Here is a 26,038-nt window from a genome sequence, read left to right on the forward strand (position 1 = left end):
GTTCTGTATTAGGTGGGTGTATTGTCACGTTACCTGGGGTTGAAGACACTGGGTCAGTTTTGCTCATGTTGAATAAAATACAATAAATAAAAAGTATGTTTACATTAACCAGTACAAAGGATCGGGTGTTAGAATAACCGTGATGCTAATAGAACAGGCCTCACTGAGAGCCTGCACAGTCTGACCTGTGTGGTGCAGAAAGAGTGACAGTGACACACTGGATGACTTAGAAAACAAATAAATGGTGACTGATCCAAACAGAGTTTTAAGAAGTAAAAGTATTCCTGTGTATGTGACGGGATTCATGCTCATGTGAAGATGTGCTGAGGACAAATTGAAGTGAAGTGAGCAGGTGGGCCGTAGAAGTTCGTTCACAGTTCCAGGTTCCAGCAGGGACACTAGAAGGAGGACTGAAGTCCAACCTGTGAATTCATTCTGTGCTTTTCATCTGCTCGTTTGTGCCGTGGTAGACGGTTGGTTCAGAACGATTTGGATTTCCACCACACTTCCTCTGGATGCCCGGCTGCTTTCCTGTTGGGTGACTATCATCAACTGAGAACACGGGAAGAGGTGCAGCTTTAGGCTAAGCATAAAAACAACATCAGCACCAGCTCAGTATAGTTCAAGTGGTTTGGTTATTTTTTGTGTGATTTTAAAGTCTAAATTGTGAAATAACCAGTGCAACAGGACTCGACCTGCAGGGTTAGCAGGGAACACACCTGGATGATTTTGACCCACATCAGCTCTGTCTGAGTTCTGTATGCCTGCTGGGTAAGAGCCATAGGATTTGTTTAATCCAGAGGGTGGGGAACTCGAGGGCTGGTGTCCCGCAGGTTTAGATCTCACCCTGGGTGATGAGTTCATTACCAGGCCTCTGGCGAACTGCAAGACATGTTGAGGAAGTCATTTAGCCGTTTAAATCAGCTGACACGTCTAAAACCTGCAGGACACCAGCCCTCGAGGCCTGGGGTTGGACACCCCTGGATTAATCAGAGAGCCAAAACTGAGTGAATGTAAAACTCTATTTATATGAAACTATGATAAAAACTGTGACACTGATGCTCAAAGTTGGTCAAAGAAAAAAAGAAATATATATAGAAACAGGAAGCAAATGATTATTTGTTGCAGTTATATTTTTAGTCATTCTGTGCTCATGAAGTTTGAGGCGTCAAACATCCTGACTCTGAGATTGATCATGAAACGACCCAACAGGAAAAGAAGTTCGGTTTTCCTTAAGAAGCTTGTGGTTGATCCAGAGCGCTGCAGGTAGAGTCTGACAGGGACTAGCAAACAGAGACCACAGACTTCACTGGTTCCCCGTTAAATCCAGAATCAGATTTAAGATCTTTCTTCAACGAGAGCTTGACTGATCGTAAAGACTACACAGTATCATTTTGTGCTTCTGGAGCACTTTGCTGTCAGACTGCAGGCCTACCTGTGGTTGCTAGAGTTTGGACCCCTCACCATCAGTGTTGGGCAAGTAATTAGTTACTAATTACTGATTACATCTCCAAAAAGTAATCCTGTTACATTACTGATTAAGTAATTAGTTACTTAGTTGTTTTTCAAAAACATGAGTTACAACCTGAATATGTAATAAAGCAACAGTGTTAGCTTTCAGCTGTGTTCGACTGTTTCTGCATAATCCATCATATGAAACTGAATCCAATGAAAAAGTATTTTTTAAACTTGTTTTATTAGTTTTCATCTTTTTAACTTTATGCATCATCATCATCATCATCATCATCATCATCATCAACTTTATTTATAAAGCACTTTGAAACAACCACAGCTGACACAAAGTGCTGTACATTGGAACTGTAAAATAAAATTACATGAGATATAAATAAAAAACAAATAAAAGAAGAGTGAAATCATTAATTAAATAACTACTTCAATTAAAAGAGAAACTAAGTCTCACTGAGGTTAAAAGCCAAGGAATAAAAGTGGGTTTTAAGACGTGATTTAAAAGTGGACAGTGAAGGGGCCTCTCTAACATGCATGGGCAAATTATTCCATAATTAGGAGCCACGATAGACAAGGCCCCGCCCCCTCTGAGCTTCCTCCTGGATCTCGGTACCTCCAGGAGCAGCTGGTCAGCTGACCTGAGAGACCGACAGGGTGTGTGGGGATGAAGAAGCTCAGAGAGGTAAGGCGGGGCAAGACTGTGTAGACATTTAAAAACAAACATAAGAATTTTAAAATTAACTCTAAAAGACACAGGCAGCCAGTGCAGAGAGGCCAGCACGGGGGTTATATGCTCTCTTTTTCGAGTTCCTGCTAGGAGTCGTGCAGCCGCATTTTGAACCAGCTGCAGACGTGAGAGCAATGACTGACTGACCCCCACATAAAGTGAGTTACAGTCGTCCAGGCGGGAAGAAATAAAAGCATGGATCACTGTTTCAAGGTGCTGCCTCGAAAGAAAAGATTTTAGTCTTGCCAGTCGCCTTAAATGATAAAAACTGGACTTCACCACTGCTCTGATTTGGTTGTCCAATTTAAAATCACTGTCCAACTTAAAACCAAGGTCAGTAACAACAGATTTAAAATAGACTTCCAGGGATCCTAAAACAACAGAGGAGGACTCACAGGGACCACTGGGTCCAAACACCAACACTTCTGTTTTCTTTTCATTAAAATTTAAAAAGTTTAGAGCCAACCAAGCTTTAATGTCATCTAGACATGTTAAGAGAGGTTTTATGGAGATGCCATCCTTGTGTTTTAGTGGCAAATAAATTTGGCAGTCATCGGCATAACAATGAAATGAGATCCCATGCCTTCTAAGGATAGAACCCAGAGGCAATAGACACAATGAAAAGAGCAGTGGCCCTAAAATTGAGCCCTGTGGGACGCCGCATGACAGAGGAGCAGAAGACGATTCGTAACCGAGAAGGCTGACAGAGAAAGTTCTATCTGATAAATAAGACCTAAACCAATTGAGTGCAGTGCCACCAATACCCACTACATCATGTAATCGAGAAGTTAGAATATTGTGGTCTACGGTGTCAAAGGCAGCAGTTAGCTCAAGCAAGACAAGAACAACATGGTTACCAGAATCACATGCCAGAAGGATGTCATTAAAAACCCTTAGTAATGCAGATTCTGTGCTGTGAAGGGTTTTAAAACCTGATTGAAAAACCTCAAAGATGCCATTTTCATCTAGAAAATCTTTCAGTTGACTAAAAACAATTTTCTCTAAAACCTTGGAGACTAAAGGCAGCTTGGAAATAGGCCTATAGTTCGCTAAAACTGTGTGATCAAGGCCAGGTTTCTTAAGCAGTGGCTGTACTACTGCATGTTTGAAATGTGCAGGAACCACACCAGAAGGCAGACTGCTGTTAATAATGTCAAGGACATACTGTTGTATACTAGGAAAAATTTCTTTAAAGAATTGTGGAGGGACAGGATCCCGTGGGGAACCTGTGGGCTTAATATGGCGAACCACATCCTCTAAAGTGGAGAGCGTCACAAGCTCAAACTGAGTGAAAACAGCAGCGCAAGGGACAGAGACAGAGGGGTCAGAGTCAGGAGCTGTGATAAGAGCCCTGATGGTGACAACCTTTACAATGAAAAAGTTCAGAAAACCATTGCAAATCTCAGGAGAAACTTCCAAACAGACATTCAAAGGAGTATTAAGAACAGTGTCAATGGTCCTAAATAACACACGTGGGTTATGACAGTTGGAAGAAATAATATTTGCAAAATATTCCCTTTTTGCCTCTTTAACAGTGTTCTGGTAGCGATGCCAGCAGTCTTTGAGAATTTGAAATGATACATGCAGTTTATCCTTTTTCCACCTCCGTTCTGCTCGACGACATTCCCTCTTAACAGCACGACTGCTCTCATTAAACCAAGGCTCAGGTTTAGCCTTAAGCTGCCTGGTTTTTAAAGGAGCCACAGAGTCCATGATTTTTTGACAGCAAGAATAAAACCAGGAATTTAGCTCTTCTGTATCAGAGGAGACAAAGTCAGAAGGGCCGCCGAGCTGATTAAAAGCAGCAGAAAACTGCACAGCAGTGGCGGGGTTAATAACCCGACAGCACCGAGTAGCAGCGCCAGGTTTAACTGCGGTATATGTCAAACCAACGTTGAATAACACAGGCATATGATCTGAGAGTGCACAGTCACAAATCTCCAAGTCAGTGACAGGCAGACCATACGACAGAACAAGGTCCAATGTGTGTCAGTGCTCATGTGTAGGGCCACGTACGGACTGTACCAGGCTAAAAGAGTCAATAAGGCTTAAAAAGTCCTTTACCAGTGGCTTATCAGGACAGCATACATGTATATTAAAATCTCCAACAATAAGAACTCTATCATAGTTGGGCATAATCCCAGCTAAAAAATCAGAAAAGTCGTTTATGAAGTTCTTATTGTATTTCGGGGGGCGATAGATGACAGCGCAGAAAACCGGGTTTGTACGACTCACCTCAAACGAGGTAAGTTCAAAGCTGGAGAACGAAGGCTGTAGAAAACACTGCTTACATTTAAAATCCTTTTTGTAAACAGTCACTGTGCCTCCACCTCTGCCTGACGTCCGTGGCGAGTTAAAATAGCAACAATCCACAGGTAAAAGTTCAGATAGAACACTGGACTCACCAACACTCAGCCACGTCTCAGTCACACACAGAAAATCCAGATCACGGGAACTGAAGAAGTCCCGAAGAATAAAAGTTTTGTTTAAAAGTGATCTGGCGTTCACCAGGCCAATCCTAGCTGGAGCTGGAGTTGGAGCTCGGGGTTCAGGAGGTCCAGAAACCCGCCGCAGCGATCTCAGGTTCCGATAATGTTGACAGCGGAGGTTTAGCCTGGGAGGGCATGGGCAGCGAGGCCGAGGAGCATCATCATCAAAGCCGACCACAGGCACCAAACAGGCATCAACAGGGTCCAGAAAACGCCGAGACGCAAACAGCCTTGGCAAGAATCCATGCACTGGTCGGAAAACAGCAGAATAATTCTTTAGGTAAACCTTTAGCTTCACCAGGCGACCGCTTCGTTTACCCCGGCGACAATGACGCTTTCGCCGGGAAGGTAGTGTGGGAACCCGGTACAGGTAACCCGGGGTTTCCGATGCAAATGGGGGCAGGGGTTGCTGCCCACCAGCTCCAAAGGACACAATATTTTGGACCACAGGTTTGAGGTCCAATAGTGTCTGGCGATCATACCTCAGCAGAGACTTTGTTTCATGGATGACACAAATTAGAAATAACATAAACAGGAACAAACTTGGCAGTGACAGACGAGCAGCCACACACACCGGCACCATCTTGCCATTAACAGACATTAACATGGAAACCTATCGTCTGCATGTTCCAGCAGATAAAATCATGTTTTGTGTTTACACTCTTTCAAATAGATGCGAGTAAAACAGCAGAAAATAAATAGAATCAAAGACTCAGCAGCTCTTAAATCTATTGCCACCTGTTTATCAGGAGTGGGGCGGGTGGAGGTTTGCCCACAGCGGTCATGTCAGTGGGGGGTCCGGGGGTTTCTCTGTGAATGTCACGTTGCCGTGGCGGCGCGCTCGCTGCTCGCTCAGATTTGAAGTTTCATTTTTTCGCTGCAGAAAGAAGTTTCCTTCCCACACAGAGTGAACAGCAGACGCTGATGTTTGTGTCACTTTTAACAGATTCAAACTCACAGTAATCTGATTACTTCCGCAACGCTGCACGGTCGTACTCTCTCCATCACTCCATGTTATCCACGTCTGTTGCTGCCACGGACGTCACACGCTCGTACGTCATTGTCATGAGACACTCTCACAAACAAAATCACAGTTTAGTAACACTGTACCGCAGCGTGCTTACGGGAATGTAACTGTAATGTAACTACTTTTTCTGCAATAGTAATCCCTTACATTACTTGTTACTTGAAAAAAGTATTCAGATTGCGCTACTGCATCTATAAGACGTATCTCACCATACGTCTTATAGATGACCTGAGCAGCACTGACCAACCATTCTAAGATCAACGCACTCCCACCTCTACTTCCACGCAACAAATCCCAGCTGCTTTTAACCGCATCCTACAGTCCCAGCAGCTGTGCAGGGAATCCCACCTGATATCAGTCACATGTTTACATTTGTTAAAAACACTAAGGTTCTCCCTCAGGATACATTCTGCTTTGGAAATATAATATATAGCATGTGATGATATATGATGTATGAAACGCACAAGAGGAGGGAATTCTGCAAGAGCTCAAGGCCAAATCCTAAATGTCATCTAAGAAGTTAAAACCTCGGTCCTGTTCCGTTTAGTGATTCAGTCTGACATGCAAGAGACCTTTTCAGGACACAGTTTAAGATAGATGTTACCTGTAACTGGGCCAGTGTTTGTATTAAATGTATCAGTCATTTAAGAAAAAACCTTAATAAATTATCTCATTCATGCAAATACCAGAAAAATAAAAGTTTCATTTGTGCTATCAGGAGTGGACTGATACATAACTAATATACAGCTTACTACAATCTGTGGCAGGCAATAAGCCTGTGTGCAGCCATAAACCTCCATAAAAGCAAAGGTTCTGGATGAAAATGTATCCAGGTCAAACAAGATAGCTACAGTATAGATAAGATAAGATAAAGATTCCTTTATTGTTGCTGTACTCAGGCATTGTACAGAGGAACTGGATTTCAGCAGACTAGCATACTTAAATTCATTCATTCATTCCACAGATTAAAATAGTGAATATAAAAGTATAAATACACATAAAATGCAATTCAGCAAAACCCAAAAAACGATATTGCGCTACAGCAGTAAGCAGCAGCCGTCATGTCTCCCGTGTGCTGCTCCTAAAAACATCTATTTTAAAGTTTCAGTGGGAGATCCAATAATAAGTTCCAATCATTCTTGCATAGCTGAAACTAGCACAAAGTAGAGGAAAGACTCCATCTGTTGGTGAAAAGGTGAAATTAGTTTGAATTTTATGATTAAAAAATGATTAGACACAATAATGCCTCTAATATAATATGAATATATAAGGAAAGATATGGATATATTTACTGGTGTACTGTAAATGACCACAGGTCTTTATCAATAGGAAACTTGTGAAAATACAGTTAAACGTCCACAATTTACAGCAGGTAAAATATTGAACATGTGACTTTTGTTGTGATTTGGCGCTATATAAATAAAATTGAATTGAATTGAGGGTTAATGCGACGTCCACCCACCCTTTGTGAGGTTTAGGAGGAGGCCTGGCTCACAGGCTCTGCTCTAATTATTCCCAGTGGTGTTCTCTTAGGTTGATGTCAGGACTCCACTTCTTCCACACCAAAGTCATTGACCCACATTGCTTTGTGCACTGCAGTCATTGAACAGGAAGGAGCCATCCCCAAACCGTTCCCACAAAGCTGGGAGCGTTAAATTGTCCAAAATGTCTCTGTATACTGAAACATTAACAGTGCCTTTCACTGGAACTAAGGGACCGACCCCGTCTCCTGAAAAACAACCTCACATCAAACACGTCGAAGGTTTTCTACCTGCAAGTCAAATTTGGCAAACAAAACACTGGATTCTCTTGGTGAAAGAAAGAGTGATGAATCTAGTTTAAACTTTGAGAACTGATGTAAAAACCAGATAGAAACCAAGTAACTATGTAACAGTCCATGTGAGTCAAACGTTTGAAGACATCTCTAATAGGCAAGGCAAGTTGTGAAGTTACCTATTGATACAAAGTATTTCCTGTTTTCTACGTATGTTTTGAACCAGTTTAGTACAGTTCCTGAAAGACCTGCCCAGTTCTCCAGTCGTTTGAGTAATATGTTGTGGTCGACTGTATCAAATGCTGCACTGAGATCCAGTAAAACTAAGACTGACATTTTTCCACTGTCTGTATTCAGACATATGTCATTAAACACTTTGGTCAGAGCGGTTTCAGTGCTGTGGTTCTGTCTAAAACCTGACTGGAAGGCATCGTAGCAATTATTCTGTGTTAAGAAGTAACTGAGCTGTTGAGAAACTGCTTTTTCAATGATCTTACTTAAAAACGGGAGATTTGAGATCGGCCTGTAGTTGTTCATTTGTGTCTTGTCAAGATTGTCAATAATAAGTAATAATTATTGACAATTATTGACGGCTCTGTTCTAGGATGCCCTCTGGACCCAGTGGAGGTGGTGAGTGACAGGAGAACGGCGGCTAAGCTGTCATCCCTGTTGGACAACATCTCCCACCCCATGCAGCAGACTGTGACAGCACTGAGCAGCTCCTTCAGTGGGAGACTGCGGCACCCACGGTGTGGGACGGAGAGATTTCGCAGGTCTTTCCTCCCCACTGCTGTCAGACTCCATAATAAAGACTTTAACTGATCAAGCACACACATCCACACATGTGCAATAATACTAAGTGCAATAATCCTTTCTGGCATCGTTGTATTTTTACTCAGTTGTATATAGTATTTGTATTTGTATTCTATTTTTATCTTATTGTATATTTATTTTATTTTATTCTACTGTATATAGTATTTTATTTTATTCTATTCTGTACAGTTGTGTACTGTATTTATTCTTATTGTATTCTAATTTTTGCCTCATAACTTTTGCACTGTCCACTTCCTGCTGTGACAAAACAAATTTCCCACGTGTGGGACTAATAAAGGTTATCTTATCTTCTCTTATCTTATCTTAATAAGTAACATTTTGACAGTTTTGTACAGTTTTGGTGGATACAACCATGTTCATGTCAAAGCTGTCATCAGAGTAAACAATGACTATTTTAAGGACTCCGATATTTCAGCATCAGGGTGTTTGAACACATTTGCTTCATAAATCCAAATGTGTCATGTTCTTACTTTCTACTGCTACTTATTACAATTGCAGCAATGTCAGACGATCACCAGTATAACCAGTAACTCCTTTAGCTACACATTAATCGAGCGGCCAGCCTGTTCCCAGTCTCCTGCTAGCTCTATCATGCATGTACTCGCTTAAATCAAAGCGAGTACCCAGAACAAATATGGACTTTCTGTGCTACTGCTGACCAGGGACATTGTTGGACCATAACCTGATTCTCTGAGACTTTCCATGGTTAACTGGTGAAAAAGGCTTATGACGTAAATGCAAGGCCACTTCGTCCCCATTAAAGTACTGGTATGCTGACTACTAGGTGAACAAACCTTCTAGGTCATGATGACAACACCTTAGCTAAAACATTGTTTTCCTGACCTACATAGTGAAAGAGAAACCTGAGAACAGCAGACAGCTCTCACGTTACTGCCTCTCTATTGTCTGCTTGTAAACTAGTCTGCATAGTAGTGCTAACCCCTGACCCGTCCTGCACGACAGAGCAAATCAAACAAACAACCACAAAAGAAAGAAAGAAATTAGAGATTGAGACGGTGCAGTGCGTGTGCGTGTGTGTGTGTGTGTGTAGTCAAGCATTTTCATGTCATGCTAGCTTAAAACGATGCAGTGTGTGTATTTGCAGAGGTGTTGCACGATAAACAAAACCTCCACCCAGGCAGCTCCACCCTCCAGGCCGTATTTACTTTTAATACTTTTATTATATTTTGTACATTTGCTGTTCTTTGTAGTTTTCATGTCCTGTAAGGACTTTGCAGTGCACTGAAAATAATACATTTTGGAAGTCAGATGTAAAAGTGAGATCAGAGTCAAATGTGACATGAGTCCCCACATACAGGTATCATTTCATTAATATTACTAATATAAACAACAGCAGTAGAGTTTTAAAGGTGACAGTTTGACCTGTGGGCTCACAGTAGTGGTCAGATCGTTCCTTTATGCTGATATGTTGTCAACACAAACAATGGCAGCTAGAAGCAGAGCTTTACATGGCATGATTATTATGATGATTATGACCTTCAGAAGTACAGGTCAAAGGTCAAATGTGACATGATACTTTAAATGTGCCTTCATAATTGCTAAGTTCTGAGGCTGTTCTCAATTTTCCAAGGGTGAGTTATTAAGATGGATGATTCCACTCTACACTTGTGCTTCAAAACTTCGTGAACTGTGGTGTTCACAGGCGAAAAGAATGACAAACGTGCACACAAGCAAGATCAAACCCCCCCACTCTCTTTGGTGGAGGCAAGAATACTATTCCCCAAAGTTTGATTCTGTTCATCTGGAGGTTTTCAGTGGGAGAAACGTTTCGTCGATGGTCATGAGATGAAGGAACTGACCTCACAGCCCATTGTTCCTTCAGTGCTGCTGGTTTCAGTCATTGTGCAAATGTCCTGTTTAAAGGTTGGAAGCCTGCAGTCAGCTGAGACTGGAGACGTCACCTGATGATGAAACGTTTCTCCTACTGAAAACTTCCAGATGAACAGAATCAACCTTTGGAGATTTATTTAAATAGATGACTGAGCATCGAGACGTAAACATATTCTTCTTATAGTTATTATTATCTGTCACTGTTTTAGAGTTTTTGTGTTTGACTGAATCTAGTGTGAATTTACTTTCATCCTTGTTCCCCTTACCGAATTTCCCAGAGGAACCCACCCGAGGGATTAATAAAGTTCTATCTTATCTTATTTCCCAAGAAGTCCCCACAGTGGGTGGATCTATTAGATTTGGTATAAGTTTTACACAGGATGCTCTTCCTTATGCAGTGCTTGTATTTTGTGGGGGTGAGACTGGGCTGATCTTAGCTTGTGACCCTCTGAGGCGAGGTCTTTCATGTGTACACCGTGCAGCCATAACCTAAAACATCATCAGAGTTTGAATTCAATTACATTTGATTTATATTGTGCCAAATCACAACAACAGTCACGCAGGCACTTCATATGGTAAAGACTCTGCAATAATCCAGAGAAACCCCAACAATCACATGGCCCCTCTGAGCAGGTGCTTTGGTGACAGTGAGAAGGAAAACATTCATTTTTTTATAAATACAGATTCACAAAACTCATTTCCTTTTCACAAGATTGATGGAGCAGGAGCAGAATGCAGAATTTCAGCAAGAAAAAAAGACGAATACAAAAGCATCCACAGGTGTTCACATGGTGCCAAAGCCCTCCAGGAGTAGACATCACAGGAAATCTACCAAAACTTAAATTGCAATAAATAAATAAACAAATAACATAAAAACTAAAGGTGTCACAGCTGTTACTCTTCACAAACAATACTACCCCAACTGTCTCACACGGTGGCAGAGAGGTGATGATCTGTATAACAAAGTGTCCTGAGTCAGATGTGAGGCCCTGCGTCTGTCATGGTTGAGTTCGGGCTGGGGCCATGGAGCAGGCTTGGAGCGGTGCTAGCAGTTAGACCAACTTTATTGTGGAGTGGGCAGGTGTAAAGGGGCGGGGTTATGGGGAAGTCGGCCAGGCACGGAGGGAGTTGGCAGCTGACAGTAATGTTCAATAAAGTGCAGCTAAGTGGAGAGTAAATAGGTAAGGACGGGCTAGCAGAAGCTTTGGCAGAGCGGTGGTGCCAGAGAGAAGCAGGTGAAGTGAAATGTGGTCATTTCAGAGAAATCTTGAACGAGCTTCCAGACGAGATACTGCGGATGAGCCGACAAGACAGGTGAGGGTGAAGCACGTGAAACCACGAGGAGCCGATCATCACCATGATGGTGGAGAAGAACCACACAGCCCAGCACCAGGATATCATTAAAAGATCTGAAATCATACATTTCTACACTGTGTTGTATTCCTGAGTGACTGACACGTGTCTTTGCTACAGCATACAGGTATGAGTCCGGCCTCTGTGGCAGTCAGGTGAAGAGGAAACTTAATTCTGTTTACAAGAAACATTGTGAAGAATCTGTTTTTCCAAAACAGCTGCCGGTTGTCAAAAATCCACAGTGTTCATTCTTAATGAGACTCTTTTCTCTCGTAGGTATATTGCTCAGCTTTAAGGCGTGCCCCGTGCTTCTGAAAACAAGATGAAGGCGTTCACAAACCGCAACAACGATGCACTGTAGACCACGCAGTGAGCTGCAGGCTCACAGGGGAACCACAGAAACTACTCCGATGTTTGTGTGAACATCTTTAACCAAAAACAGAACAGAGTTGTGATCAGAGGGACAGAAATCACCATCACACATATTTAGTATGTTTTAACTCTCGTTTTGACTCTATGCTAAGTGAGTCTGACAAAGCTGTGACTCTTCAGTTTCTGAATGTTCCAGTAAATCTACCAGCTACGTGCTTCATATGCTGTAAGCAGTAGAAGCGGTTCAGAGTTGGATACAGTTGACATGTTTTCATATGCATGTGACGGCTTGGTTCATTTATTTTTACTGAAGGATGCAGCAGATACACTAGTACACTGCTGTGTAACATCAGAGATTTGTGCGAGTGTCACACTAGCTCTTGGTAAACCTCCACCAACCCACAGCTGATAAAACCAAAAGCTTCTGTCATACGTTCTCTAAACAAATTACATGGTCACTTACTGAATTTACATGGTCCTATAGATGAACTACAACACATGACATTTTACACTGTTTCATTCAAGCAACGTGTGAAAAACCTACATACAGACCAGTGAGAGCGCTGCTGCTATAATCTGAACTCAGATAAGAAGGATGGATGCAGAGAAGAAAGGGGGGCAGCCATGTGACCAGCTGAGGTGAGGAGAGGAGGATCAATTATAAGACAACTTTCATGTACCCTAACGCACAACCCAGTTATACAACGACGCATTTAGTCATTTATTCCATCCACGTTTTTCCGCTTATCCAATTTAGGTTGCAGGTGGGGGGTGGAGCCTATCCCACCCTGGACAGGTTGACAGTCTGTCACACAGACAGACAACCATTCACACTCACATTTCGACTCACCAGTTAACCTGTCCTCACTACCTGGATGTTTGACCGTGGGAGGAAGCCGGAGTGAACTCCACATGTAAAGGCCTCGGCCAGATAGACGTAGATGGTTCTTACACAGCGCTTTTAGTCTGACCACTCGAAGCACTATACACGACTTGCCTCCTTCACCCTTTATACAAGCACTTTTTATAAGCCTTCTCTGTGTAAGTGCTTTCTAGCTAACATTCACACATTCAGTGATGTTTGGCATACAGACTGGTGCAGCCAGGGTGTACTGTCTTTCCCTCTTCACACTGCACAGAAGAGGAACCGGCAGCAAGGTTCAACACTTTTCTTCCATCAAGACTCTGAAGACCATTACCATCACAGGTTTAATGATGTAGAAAGTGTGAAGCTGAAACAAACATAACACAATTACAATTACAGTATATTCTTTAAATCTTACATATACACTGTACCTACAAGTCTACAATAATCTAAATCAACGTAGCGTAGCACTTTAGCTGCAAGAATAAGCATTAGCCGTGCTCTAAACATGTGGTTTCAACAACGTATCAAAGTTACACATTAAACTTCCCTCATGTCACAAAATACAACCACAGAACTACAGATAAGCATCAAATAAACAATATACATACAGACGATGCTCCAAAAGACGAAGGATTGAAGGCAGATGCATGTGGATTCATGGCAGTCTCCTTGGCCATGTGCAAACTTCACTAAACCTTACTACTTCCTGCTTCCTGTGATGTCACCAGGTATCAGAACTCTTAAAGGGACAGCTGCCCTAACACTATCGGCACACAGGGATCAAACCAGTTAGCTTTACCTCCTGAGCTACAGCAAGAAGGTCCTTGGATGGGAGCCTTCTTGCTGTGAGTTAACAGTGCTAACTACCATGCCAATGGGCTAGCTACTCATTTAATTAAGTATAAAATTAACATCTCTATGAGAAAAAAACCCTTTGTTTTCAGTATCCTGTGGGGCAACTTTGTGAAGTAATAACTAAACAGTTCTTGTAGCTGTTGTTCAGTCCTCGATGGCTTGAGCTCATTCGGACGAACTTCAGCCGTAAGATGTTGGTGGGTTTCCTCACATGTTCTCCATTTTACTGGATAAAGATCATGACTCTTAAAGTCAAAGTTTCTACTTTTTTCTCTTTGACATTTCTTTGTTAGGTTGCTGTTTTGCTGAAGACTTAGTTTAGTGAAAGACGTTCTGAGATTTGCCTTTTGAAGCTAATGGGACCAGTTTCCTAATATGATCCCATTAAGTTTTTATCTTACAATATGAAGAGTTGTCCACACAACATTGTTCCAGTAGCCTTCTAGTTTGTTACATAATCACAAACAGAGTGGTTGCTTTATCCTTCAGCTCCTTACAAGCTTCGTCCTCCCAGACTACAGACTAATCTTTGTTGGTTGGCCAGCCGGGGAAGGTAAAGATGGTCATCACGCCCATCATTTGTACCAAATCTAAATGCTTTAGTGACGGTTCTGTATCATTCTCAACCTGATAAAGATCACCAACAGAGGTGCCCACTCAAACCAGATTGTTATCCAATCGCAGAACACGAGTGGGTGTTCCTCAACTGTTAGATGGGCTGATTTACAGTTAGAGCCATGCCTGGATATCAGCCAGGGCGTACAGTAATTCTTAAACATGACTTCATTCTGAGCACTTAATGCTTGAGTGTCAAAATGGGGATTTTTCAAAACCCTGTACAGACTAAACTTTCCTGTTATTACTGTTCTCATTTATAAAGTTGTGTTTCATCAACATGAACATTATACCTAACAGGTGAATGTCGGGACAGTATGTCCTGGTTTCTTAACATAAAACTCATTGCTGCAGCCAGAGGCAGCACAAATATGGTCCTCTTAGACCAGGGGTGGGCAACTCCAGGCCTCGAGGGCCGGTGTCCCTGCAGGTTTTAGATGTGTCTTGAACCAACACAGCTGATTTAAATGGCTAAATTAGCTCCTCAACATGTCCCAGAGTTCTCCAGAGGCCTGGTAACGAACTAATCATGTGATTCAGGTGTGTTGACCCAAGGTGAGATCTAAAACCTGCGGGACACCGGCCCTCGGGGCCTGGATTTGCCCACCCCTGTCTTAGACTAGTTTTTAGTTTTAGTCCCCTTGTTTTCGAGTGAGTTATCGGTTCTGTCACTAGTTTGCTAACGTAAACTAATGTAAGTCTAAGAGCCGTAACAAACCTACTGACCCTGTGATGCTACGTTCTGGCAAAATGGTGCTAAACATGATCTAAAAAACGTTAACTTTCAGCTCTTATTTCTTAAACGCAGCTCCCAGAAACTGTTGCATCTACGTCAGCTTTTAGAGCAGGGCTCCATGGTGTAAATCAGCCTTTGTAGTGTTTCACCACTGCTTTAAAGTACCTGTGTTTTCACTTTTCAGACCCAGAAGATATTACATCTTTTATACGAACAGTATCAAACTCTTTGTAGCGTGAGTGGACCGGAGCAGAAAAAGCTTTGCTCAAACGAACCGTCCATTTACAAAAGAGATTTTAAAAAAATGTCCATTTCTCTAGATTCAAACTTATTACAAAATCGACAAAAGTGCAGAAGTTGACTTTGGAAAGAAAAAAGATATTATGTTGCAGCTGAACTATATGTCAAACATTTTAAATAGTAATAGTAATGCTGGTGTCCCTGCACGACTGTGTTCAATCTAATCAAAGTGGTCTTTTCTGCAGCTTTCAGACTTGCAGTGGAAGCTTTAGCAGGAACATCAGTGCACTGTCACATAGATAAATATAAGGTGTCCTGAAACTTTTGGACTTCAATGAAATGTTTCAGCATATGATAAACGCTATCAGGAGGAGATGCTGTGTCGCAACTAGTGATGTGCGATACCACTGATTTCCTTTCCGATCCGATACCAAGTAAAATTCAGGGTGGTATCAGCGATACTGATCTGATACCGATACTCTGTACAAAAACTTAATGTTTCATTGCATTTCATAATACAATATATAATTGTATTATGTAATTGTAATAATAACATAACCATATTGCTTCATAATGATTAGAGGACATCAGACAACTTGTTTTTATTGCTTAATAATGCAGAATAATCATATAGAAATAAAAAAAACTGACGTTGTGCGCCATTTGAACATGCTGCCTGCCTGCAGCACTAAAGGACTCTGCGAGAGATGTCTGTCTCGCCCTAGCAGCACCTGTCCCTGTCCTCCTCTTCAGTTCGCCTCAACATAAGCTTATCATATTCTGTGATGTGATTTACTCCGAGGTGTTTGACGAGGTCAGTGGTGTTGCCACAACAACGTGTCCACACAGGACTCTGTTTGCGCTCAGCCATTGTTGTGAGTGTGCATGCCAGGGGCTGCAACACATTTATACAGCCGTATTTCGCATATGACTATGAAAGGCGTAAGAGGAAGTAGTTCCTTCCAAATTAGACGATCCGAATTGTATAGTTTCTTTCCACTGCGTTCATTTGAATAGAAAAACTACAAATTTACCCCAGAGTACTAAAATATCGATAATATAATATGAGAATCGATTCTAGAACATAAATTGCTGGTATCGGAAGAATCGATATTTCAGTATCGATCCGCACACCACTAGTCGCAACCCGCTCGTCTTTTCTGACATTGCCGAGTATCTTTGCTCCGTTTCACTGGTGAAAGTATGTCAGTGGGTTACATTGACACAAGTGCAAAGCTGCAGGGAGGGGAGGGAGGAGTCAGTGAACTGGGTCACATGGTTTTCACACTGATCGCTACTCGAAACAGAGCAGAAAGCCGTCGAGCACACGCCTGGACTGGAGCTCCAGGAACGAGTGAACGCTGCACATTTGATCGTCGCCTCGGCCGATTTTCTGGTTGTTTTAGGGGGAAAGTACATCTCCACCGGGCTGCTTGTAAAGCCGACCGTAGCGTGTAGGGTCTGAATTAGGCTTATGTCTTTGGTTCAAACTTAAAGACGGTTAGTTTCTCTTACTGGGACCAATCAGCGACTTTTCAGTTGCTGAACACTAAAACTGAGAAAACGGCTTTGGCACCGAGGTAGCAGAGGAGGAAACCCCCAGACTCACAGGACATGGAGTCCACCAAAGCTGGTAAGTACGCCTGACAGCATCTGCACCCGGCGACGGGGGGCGTACTGTACTTACCTCCTGCCTTTGGCTTCAGTCGAACCGGAAAAGTAACACGACCGGTCACATTCTGACTGTATTTCTTGTTTATTGTGGACTTTCTGTCGAACCCACTTGTTACTGTTAAAGTGGGTTAGGGCCACCGTGGGCGGTTGTTGTTACACCAGTGTTTGGCTTCCGTGGCACTGCAGTCATCTCGGCTCACATGGACCCGCCAGCCTAGCCATGTGCACTTGTGTTTACGCTCCCCGTGCGTCTCAGCTCATTGGCCGCGCGGTGCAGTGACGTAGGCGTTGCATAATTTCTCCCAGCTCGATGTGTGCAGTCTCGCCGTGATACACGTGAGGCCTCTCATGGCAACGCGAGCTGACCTAGTTTTCCCGGGGAAAGCGCATGCGTGCTCCAGGTGGGGTGCGTTTAAACCCCAACACCAGCAGCTGTGGTGCTTTGCTCATGGGACGGGGAAGGCTTTTTGTGTAAGAAACGTACGTTAGTAACATGATTAATAATAAACGTCGCGATATGACCCGCTGTATTCAGTTTCTATGTTACCATTGATTTAATAAAAACAACATTGAATAAAAAAATAATAATAAAAAACCGGAAGTCCACAGTTGTCTTCGTTTGCTCAACTCTCGAGCTCATCGTCTGTCCGCTGACAGCACTCGAACGAAGATATTTCCCGAGGGCCGTAAACGCAGCCTCGGTTGTTTCCAGCTCGTATAAAATGATCTAATTACGCAGAGTTAGATAAACATTAGAGCTGGAGACGGTCACTGAGTTAGTTACAGGTTTGACTCATATTTTCCTGTTTCACTCATGATGCTGGATACACAGTAACCTGATAATCCCATGAACTAAACCTCATTTTTGAAGCATTCAAAGAGGCTGCGTGAGCTCTGAGTCATCACTGGCACTTTTTCACCTCATACTTTTCCTTTGCTGTGTATTAATGGGGGACAATTTTTATATATTTCTTTTAAAATGAAAAGTGTATAAATGAAGGCATGTATTCGATCTGTTTTTACGACTGTGAATGACTGAACTACATACACACCCCTGCCAGGCTGACATTATGTAATCGCTGTTACCTAATCATAAAGAATGGGAGAGGAAGAAATCAGGTCAGCCTGTGCTGAGGGTGGAGCTCCCTGGTGCAGCAGCCCGTCTCTGCGGCGTTTACTGGCCCAAGAAATGTTTGTCGTATTCTCGTCTGCCCTCTTTACTTTAAGCTGGTTGGTTTTCACACAGGGAAGGTGTCTGTAGCTGGGGGGGTAAGTCAGGGAGAAAAGCGCCACCTACAGAAAGCATGGCGACATTACAGCGTTCAAACAGGGCTCAGGTTATACCGATGAAATAAACGGTGTAACTGACAACGAGCAAAAGAAGACACGCACATCTGGTAGCTTCTTGTGATTGCAGTAGAGTGTGACGATGAAGTGAGTTTCCTTTTTGTCCTAATGCAGAAACAATCAGTAAAGTTTGATAAAGTGCACATTAAAATCAAATCAGAAATGTGTTATCAGGCACGAGATGGACTCATTTTATTACAGTGAGGTCACCCATTACTGAGGTGTCTGTCAGGCCCTCAGCTGAGCGTTTCTCTCCGTTGCCGTCTTGCTGTTCTGAGACTGCATATGAGGAGCACGGGGTGGGTCCTGAACCACACACTCATCCTCTGATGGTTGTGATTGGAGGAGCGGTTAGCCACTGAGCAGCTCCTGGGTGAGCGTCCTTATTGACTCTAATAAAGACCATAATTGACTGAATGGATTCATATGACCTGAAAGTAAAGTGAGGAAAGCATTTACAGAGGTCACAGGGACACGAGGGCTGGTTGCAGACCATTAGACCAATACAGGTCACGTTTCAGGAGCTACATTCATCTTTGATACTGTCTATTTTCCTCATAAAATACATGAGAAGTTTTCAGTGCAAGCTCACACAGTAGGCTTTGCTTCGTTGTTACAGTCCCTGTTCTCACAGTCCGTTTCCTCCCCTCTCTGCTGATCGCTCGCCAGGAGGCGTAATAGCCTACATCAGCTCGTCCAGCTCTGCCTCCAGCCCAGAGTCGTGTCACAGCGACTCCTCCAATGGCAGCTACCAGTCGTCCTCCCCGCCCCGCGGGTCCCCGCCTAGCCACGGACAGCTGAGGCAGCCGCTCGACCCCACGATGGCCGTAGGAGGCCTAAAATTGCCACGGACTCAGAAAGGTGGACGCTCGTCGTCCACAGCAAAGACTGGCATCACAAGTAAGTTGGACACTCTCATATGTGTCTTCAGATGCTGCCTGTGTTAAGTCTAGGAATCAGTGCAGCATGTCAGGCCAGTGAGAGCATTATATGACTTAAACATCTCAAGGACATTATTGGAATCTGCCCAAAACAAATGTTGACATTTTAACTTCCAGGTAGCTTGTTTCAGCCGCCGTCACTTAGGGCTGAACGATTATGGAAAATAATCTAATTGCGATTTTTTTTGCCCCAATATTGCGATTGCGATGCGATATGCGATTATTTTTTAAGGTCTTTGTCTTCTGTATTATTAAACAAAGACAAGCAATACATCATATAGTATGGCCAATACTATATTACATTAATTTTAAACTGTTCTTTCCTGGAAGACAGACCTCTGTTATGATGACATGAGGTGATGCATGAATTGATGACTGACATTTTTATTTAACTTCTTCAATCACAACAGTATATTTGAACATACACAATAGTTTATTTTTAGCTTACAAACATCTGAGCATAAAGTGCTGACAAGGAACCCTGGTGTAAACATTAAAATGAAAGTCAGTACAATGTGCAGATTGCAGAAATATACATAAACAAAATCAGTGGCTTTACCACACTCAGTTTTTCGACATCTGTGAACTACTAGACAGTCATTCAATTAAAAAATAATATTAAATAAATAAAAAATACACACATCTTACTGATCTCTGCAGTCAGTAACATTACACATAAAGTGCAAACATAATAGCAATTGTATAAACACACACACAAACACGCCTTTAAAGTTTAAAGGCGTGAAATTGGACGGTCTAGTTCTGATTAGCGTCACCGCTGTCTCGGTGGAGTTTAATAAACTCGGCCGTCTGCTTCTTGCTATCTAAAATATAACCAGACACTGGTGTAAATTCTCGACTGTCTCATACTTCTGTTTAATAAGTTTTCTGTTTGACGTTTAGTCAGCTGTGTGAAAACCAAGGAGGAACCCACCCGGGGGATTAATAAAGTTTTATTTTATCTAATCTAATAACTTTAATCTCAGCCAAACCGATTTACTCACGAACAAACAAAACACTGAAAAAAGCCCAACAATAACATTTTTAGGTTGTCTAAGTGACTTATATATCACGTTTAACCCGAGCAGCGAAACTCCGCGGTGATCTGAAAATGATGTGCCGGGAGTTGTGCCGTTCTCGGCCGCATCAGTAACCCTCGAGCTCCCGGCTAGCTGTCGAGCTGGTGGGTAGCAGACGCCTCTGAAAACGTCGAAGCACTTTTGCAAATATGGGATATCTTGATAAACCGAGCAGATATTTGATGTTTACACAGCTACTTTCTCGCCTGAAAATATGTTAAAAGTTTATTTTGTGACCCAGAAAGATTAGTATGAGTAATTTTAAAACTTAGTAGCGGACGCCATTGCTGGAAACTGGAGTTTGGCTGGGCCGCGCTATGAATTCTGGGATATGGTAGTAATTTGGACAGCCTTCGGCGCGTCGCTGTGACGTAATCGGTCTACAAATGTGGCCTCAGGAGGATGCAGCCCATGAATTTGGACATGTCCAGAGTATAATCGCAGCCTTTGCGGTTAGAAAATTGCACTTGATCATGTCGCGATATTATCGCAAATGCGATATATCGTTCAGCCCTACCGTCACTGCACCAAGAACATCTCACAACTAATGTTCTCTCTCTGAAGACGGTTGAAATGAAACCAGAGGCTGTTTAGGAGAAACCCAAGACGGAGCCAGCACGAGCTTCCTGTAGACGGCTAATGACTTTTACATGTGACGTGTTTGTGTCTATAAATAAATTCTCAACATAAACCTTCACAGAGCAGTTTATCAGAAACAGCAGTGTGATGTTGAGGCTGTAGTGACGGGCAGGGATGTGAACTGTACCACATCAGGGCTCGCAGAATCGCTAGCCCCACGGAGCTAGCTAGCTATCTCAGCCCCGCCCGTCAGGCTATATGATAACCCGACGGGCGGGGCTGAGATAGATTTTGGTCGCCCGACCAGAGATATCGCTAGCTCCGGGACGTCGGGCTAGCGATTGTGCGAGCCCTGCACATAATATAGCACAGCAGGTTATTTGAGAGTGGTTTAGTTTCCTCTTCTTCTACTCCTGTACCAGGACTGATGCAGAGGGTTTGGGGTTTTTTGTGAGTGGCGGCACCTACTGTTCAGGAGGAGCACTGGCGTAATGACTCGATGACCTCGTTGGGAATAATCGGTGGGTTCCCAGTTTTGTTTTTTTTTCCAGATAAACTGTAAGAATTTGTTTTTGTATTTCTCAGAAATCAACGGCCTGGTGCTGCTCTGTAAAGTGTGCGGGGACGTGGCCTCTGGATTTCACTATGGCGTCCATGCCTGTGAGGGCTGCAAGGTGAGGCTGCCTCTTTGATACGACGCAGTGTGAACTCGCAGGCAGCACAGGATGAGTCTCTGTGCGACACAGACACGAGCGTTGCGGCGTCTTTGGTTGAAGCGGGTCACTTTAGCCATCTGCACAGCTCAGACTGAAACTAGTTCACTCTGCCTTTATTTATATCTGTTACCCATCATGCTTCATGGTGCTGTGTGGCCCAGTTAGCTGGAGAACAGTGTGCTACATACCACAGCGCTCCTTAGAGGGCGAACACGCACATAATTCAGACAGTTATAAGTCACACTGTAGAAACTGTTCATTTATCTAAGAAAGAGGACAAAAGTAAGCTGCCTGTGTCTGTGAACACACTCAGGGCTTCTTCAGGAGGAGCATCCAGCAGAACATCCAGTACAAGAAGTGCCTGAAGAACGAGAGCTGCCCCATCATGAGGATCAACAGGAACCGCTGCCAGCAGTGCCGCTTCAAGAAATGCCTGCTGGTGGGCATGTCCAGAGACTGTGAGTACCCGCGCTCGTTCACTGACTCGCGCTGTGTTCGGTGAAGAGATTAGCGAGGCTGGTTTCACAGAGTAACGCTCAGCACGCCATTTTCTAACACGTAAAACAGGTTACGGTCAATTTCAAAGCTATAAAAGCGAATAAGTGTCATTTTCTAGTCAGACGGTTGGTGGTTAGATTCCCCCGTCTGCTTGCCAAAGTTTCCTCAGGCAGAGTTCTGCTCGTGTGAGTGTTAGCAGAGAAACAACGTACCTGTGTGAATGCGTGTGAATGGAAAATGAGGCATTCTGCAGGAGAGCGCTACATGAAAACCAAAGTGTTCAAAATACAACATTAAGAAACGCTTTTAACAAAGAAATCACGAAGCTCAAACTTTTAATTGAGCCTTTTCTGTTATTTTTGTTTTAAAAAGATGCCGTTCATTAGTCCTTTTGGCTCAGTTAGTAGTGACAGATGGAAATAGTCCAGCATCACTGACTGTGGAAGGACGTTGGAGTTTAATGATGACATGGTTAAGGGGCAGTAATTCTCAGTATGACTGGATTTGTTTTGAAGGCAGTAATCATGAGGTGTGAAGCTAACGGTTGGAGAAGAGTAAGATGTCCTCCTTTTAAATTCCTGTTTAACGAATGTCTGAGACTTGGGCAAAAATCAAGGAGATTCTCTTCTCGCTCTTCAGCTGTACGCTTCGGCCGGATCCCGAAGCGAGAGAAACAGCGCATGCTGCTGGAGATGCAGAGCGCCATGAACAACATGATGAACAACAGCCAGCTGCAAAGCCAGCTGTACAGCAGCCAGAGCCTGCCCATTGTTAAACCGCTGCCAGCCGGCGCCACCGAGCCTACCTCAGACGATGCCGTCCCCGCCGTCTCCTGCTCTCCTTCCTCCTCACCTCACTCCAGCCAATCAGACTCCAGCTTAGACCCAGAACCCGCCGCGTCGATGGACACCAGCCCCAGCTCGGCCTCGCCCAGCGCGTCGGACAGCAGCGAGGAGGAGGTGATCGGCTCGGTGACCAGGGCCCACCAGGAAACCTTCATGTACAACCAGGAGCAGAGCAGCCTGCCATCCCAGGCCTCGCAGCCCGCGAACACCCTCGGCTGTGGCCTCGCCAAAACCCCCACCGACAACCAGACGCAGGAGCGGCAGGGCACCTGGGACCACCGCAAGAGCCCGGTCACGGTGGCCCGGCACTCCACCTTGAGCCTTGACCCCCAGGGTCAGGAGGTCAACCAGTGCCCCTTCGGGCTGTCCAGGACGGCTGCCACCAGCCACTTTCCAGCATATACACATGGAGCTTTCAGGGCACCGTCCACAGAAGGCTCCACCAATGGATCGTGCAGCATCGCCCTGTGGAGAGGAGGCAACAGGATGCATCTGGTAAGCTGAACAGAGGGCAGTGGATGGTAACAGTTTAGGCAAGCCATTAAAAATCAATGTCAAGGTGTAAAAGCGGACTTTGTAAAATAAAAAGCCTTTTAAATGAAAGTGTCTGTTTGTTGTTTGGATAGATGCTCCTGCCTCTGTATGCATGAATAGATGTGAATAGAACAGCTGCTTTTAGGGCAAAAACAAACTCTAGAAGTCTCACCAAAACAAAGCTTCTGTTTTAGAGCGCAATGAAAATCACTCCGTTTGTCCCAACAGCAGCATGAAGCCATCGTGTCTGTGATTAGTTAGTGAAAAGGAGGTTTCAGAGGTGTGGATGCACTCGTGTCCAAACTGAAGGCCCGCTCTGATCCGCAGGTTTGTCCGATGAACACTTCGCCTCACGTGGACCCTCAGAAGTCCGGCCACGAGGTGTGGGAGGAATTCTCCCACAGCTTCACCCCGGCGGTCAGGGAGGTGGTCGAGTTTGCCAAGAAGATCCCAGGCTTCAGAGAGCTTTCCCAGCATGACCAGGTCAGCCTTTTGAAGGCTGGCACCTTTGAGGTAATTCATTGAATTTTCTTACGTATTGCAGTCTTGTTTAGTCTGTCTGTAGTAATCTGGGGCACTCTGTGGCCTGCAGGTGTTGGTGGTTCGGTTTGCCTCGCTGTTTGACGTGAAGGACCGCACTGTCACCTTTCTCGGAGGGAAGAGGTACAGCGTGGACAGTCTGAGGGCCCTGGGGGCCGGGGACCTGCTCAACTCCATGTTTGACTTTAGTGAGAAGCTCATGAACCTGGGTCTCAGTGAGGAGGAGATGAGCCTGTTTACTGCTGTGGTTCTGGTCTCTGCAGGTGGGTTATCAGACGATCCATCCACTGATAGCGACGCATAAACCACCGTCAGTGTTTGTATCCAAAATGATGAGAACAGGTAGAAAAATTGGCTCATTAACTTTGTTTTTCCTGCCTGAGCTTTGACTGCACTGTAATGGTACAGATTGGCGAGTTGGCGCCACCTGCTGTTTATCTGATGAACACTCACAGCAGGACTGAGCTCAGCTGTTTCAGTGTAAACACATTTAAACTGAGTCAGGCTTTAAAATATTCCTCTGCTGTGACCTGAGCACACGTGAGGCAAACGGTTTCAGTTTGTGCAAAATTGCATTTATTCCTAGAGCATCACGGACACGCTGAACACTGACTTTGGTCAATCATATGCTGTAGAGTGACAGTCCATCATGTCATTATCACAAACACGTTAACCTGACACGAGACTGCGACTAACCACGCGGGTCACACGGCCGTTTTTCTTGTTTGTCAACGTATCGCTAACTGAGGCCTCTCCTCCCTGCTACCTCTTCCTCTCCCAGATCGATCTGGCATCGAGAACGTGAACTCCGTGGAGGCCCTGCAGGAGACGCTTATCCGCGCCCTGCGGAGCCTCATCACCAAGAACCACCCCAACGAGGCCTCCATCTTCACCAAACTGCTGCTCAAGCTGCCCGACCTGCGTTCCCTCAACAACATGCACTCTGAGCAGCTGCTCGCCTTCAAGGTCCATTCCTGAACTTTCCTAAAGTACTTGACGCCGTCCGCCCCCACTTCACCTGAAAACATTGCACCCGAGACAAAAGCAGCCCTAAAGGCCGCCTGGAGCACCAGCTCCACCCGACCACACCTGCACGGGCCTTTGGGTTTAGCTCTTTGTCTAAAAAGTCAAGTGGAAGTTGTACTGTAGGGCGTGACGGCCTGTGTGACGGTAATGCAGACGCACAGACACTCTGACTGGTGTACATGTCTCTCGTGTTTGTGTGTAGCAGCTGTACAAAGATTAGATGCACTTTCCTGTATAGTGTCGATGGTATTTTTGCATTCATAGTGCAATATGTGACTGCTTCTGGGTCTGAGTCTAAACGTTTCCCTGCGGTGGTGCACGTTAAATTGAACTGGTGCTGCTCTCGCGGGACGAAAAACGCGCTGGAGGTAAAGTTCTCTTTAAAAGCAGCTGAAACTGAGGAGTCTGTGCAGGAAAGCTGCTTTCAGTTGGAGCAGCAGGGAAACCTGAACGTGGCGTCTTTGGACAGATTTGGGAAGCAGACGCTTGATTTCATCCACGTGTGTTCGTGCCATGATTTGTTTGTTTTGTGTTCTAAATTATTTGGGCATTGTGACAAATCGAACGTGTCAGAGTCGCTCTTTACTGAGATCAGTATAAATGAAGACTGAAGCCATGAAATGAAATTGTGGACTTTGTCTTCTTTCTCGTGACATCTCCGAGAGTCTGGACAGAAATGTCACCTCGTAGTCACCAGCAGCTTCTGCACGCTTCGTTACACGTCTCTACGTTTTTACAGAGACTCTGTTCTGTAGCTGATGCAGGTCCATGTATGACGATTTCACATAAGTCTGATTGTAAAAGTGTTTGTAATGTAAAGACATGAGCAGAGCTGCTGGTGAAACACTCAGCCTTTTATTCTCCACGACTTCTATTATTGCAGTGACATGTTCTGAAAGGATGCAGTATGCATAGATTTCTATAGAAATATATTATCATATAAACATAACTGTATGTGTGTGTATATAAATAATATGAATGAATAAATTTTCTAAATGGTGTGTACAAGCTGTGGTTATTTAAAACGTGTCGTTCCCGATAATCATGACGA

At 44.0% G+C, this 26,038-nt stretch overlaps 1 protein-coding gene across 1 annotated transcript; it reads left to right on the forward strand.

Annotated features, from left to right (window-relative positions):
- Nucleotides 1-16,479: 16,479 nt before the first annotated feature.
- Nucleotides 16,480-25,984, forward strand: nr1d2b (nuclear receptor subfamily 1, group D, member 2b). The gene is made up of 8 exons (XM_086279245.1): nucleotides 16,480-16,841; nucleotides 18,899-19,129; nucleotides 21,414-21,502; nucleotides 21,858-22,002; nucleotides 22,682-23,382; nucleotides 23,749-23,934; nucleotides 24,014-24,224; nucleotides 24,743-25,984. The coding sequence occupies exons 1-8, from the start codon at nucleotides 16,823-16,825 to the stop codon at nucleotides 24,937-24,939; spliced, it is 1,779 nt and encodes a 592-aa protein (XP_086135371.1). The 5' UTR covers nucleotides 16,480-16,822; the 3' UTR covers nucleotides 24,940-25,984.
- The last annotated feature ends 54 nt before the right edge of the window (nucleotides 25,985-26,038 follow it).

Source organism: Aulonocara sp. 'chitande type north' Nkhata Bay, linkage group LG22 (genome assembly GCF_057382095.1).
Source record: "Aulonocara sp. 'chitande type north' Nkhata Bay isolate Kocher_YH1m ecotype deep benthic linkage group LG22, A_spYH_male_GT1.1, whole genome shotgun sequence".
Taxonomy (NCBI): Eukaryota; Metazoa; Chordata; class Actinopteri; order Cichliformes; family Cichlidae; genus Aulonocara; species Aulonocara sp. 'chitande type north' Nkhata Bay.

Excerpts from the sequence above, each read along its gene's own strand:
- nr1d2b (XM_086279245.1), top strand. Across the intron at positions 19,130-21,413 it reads AGCAAAGACTGGCATCACAA|AAATCAACGGCCTGGTGCTG; the intron begins GTAAGTTGGACA and ends TGTATTTCTCAG. Across the intron at positions 21,503-21,857 it reads ATGCCTGTGAGGGCTGCAAG|GGCTTCTTCAGGAGGAGCAT; the intron begins GTGAGGCTGCCT and ends GAACACACTCAG.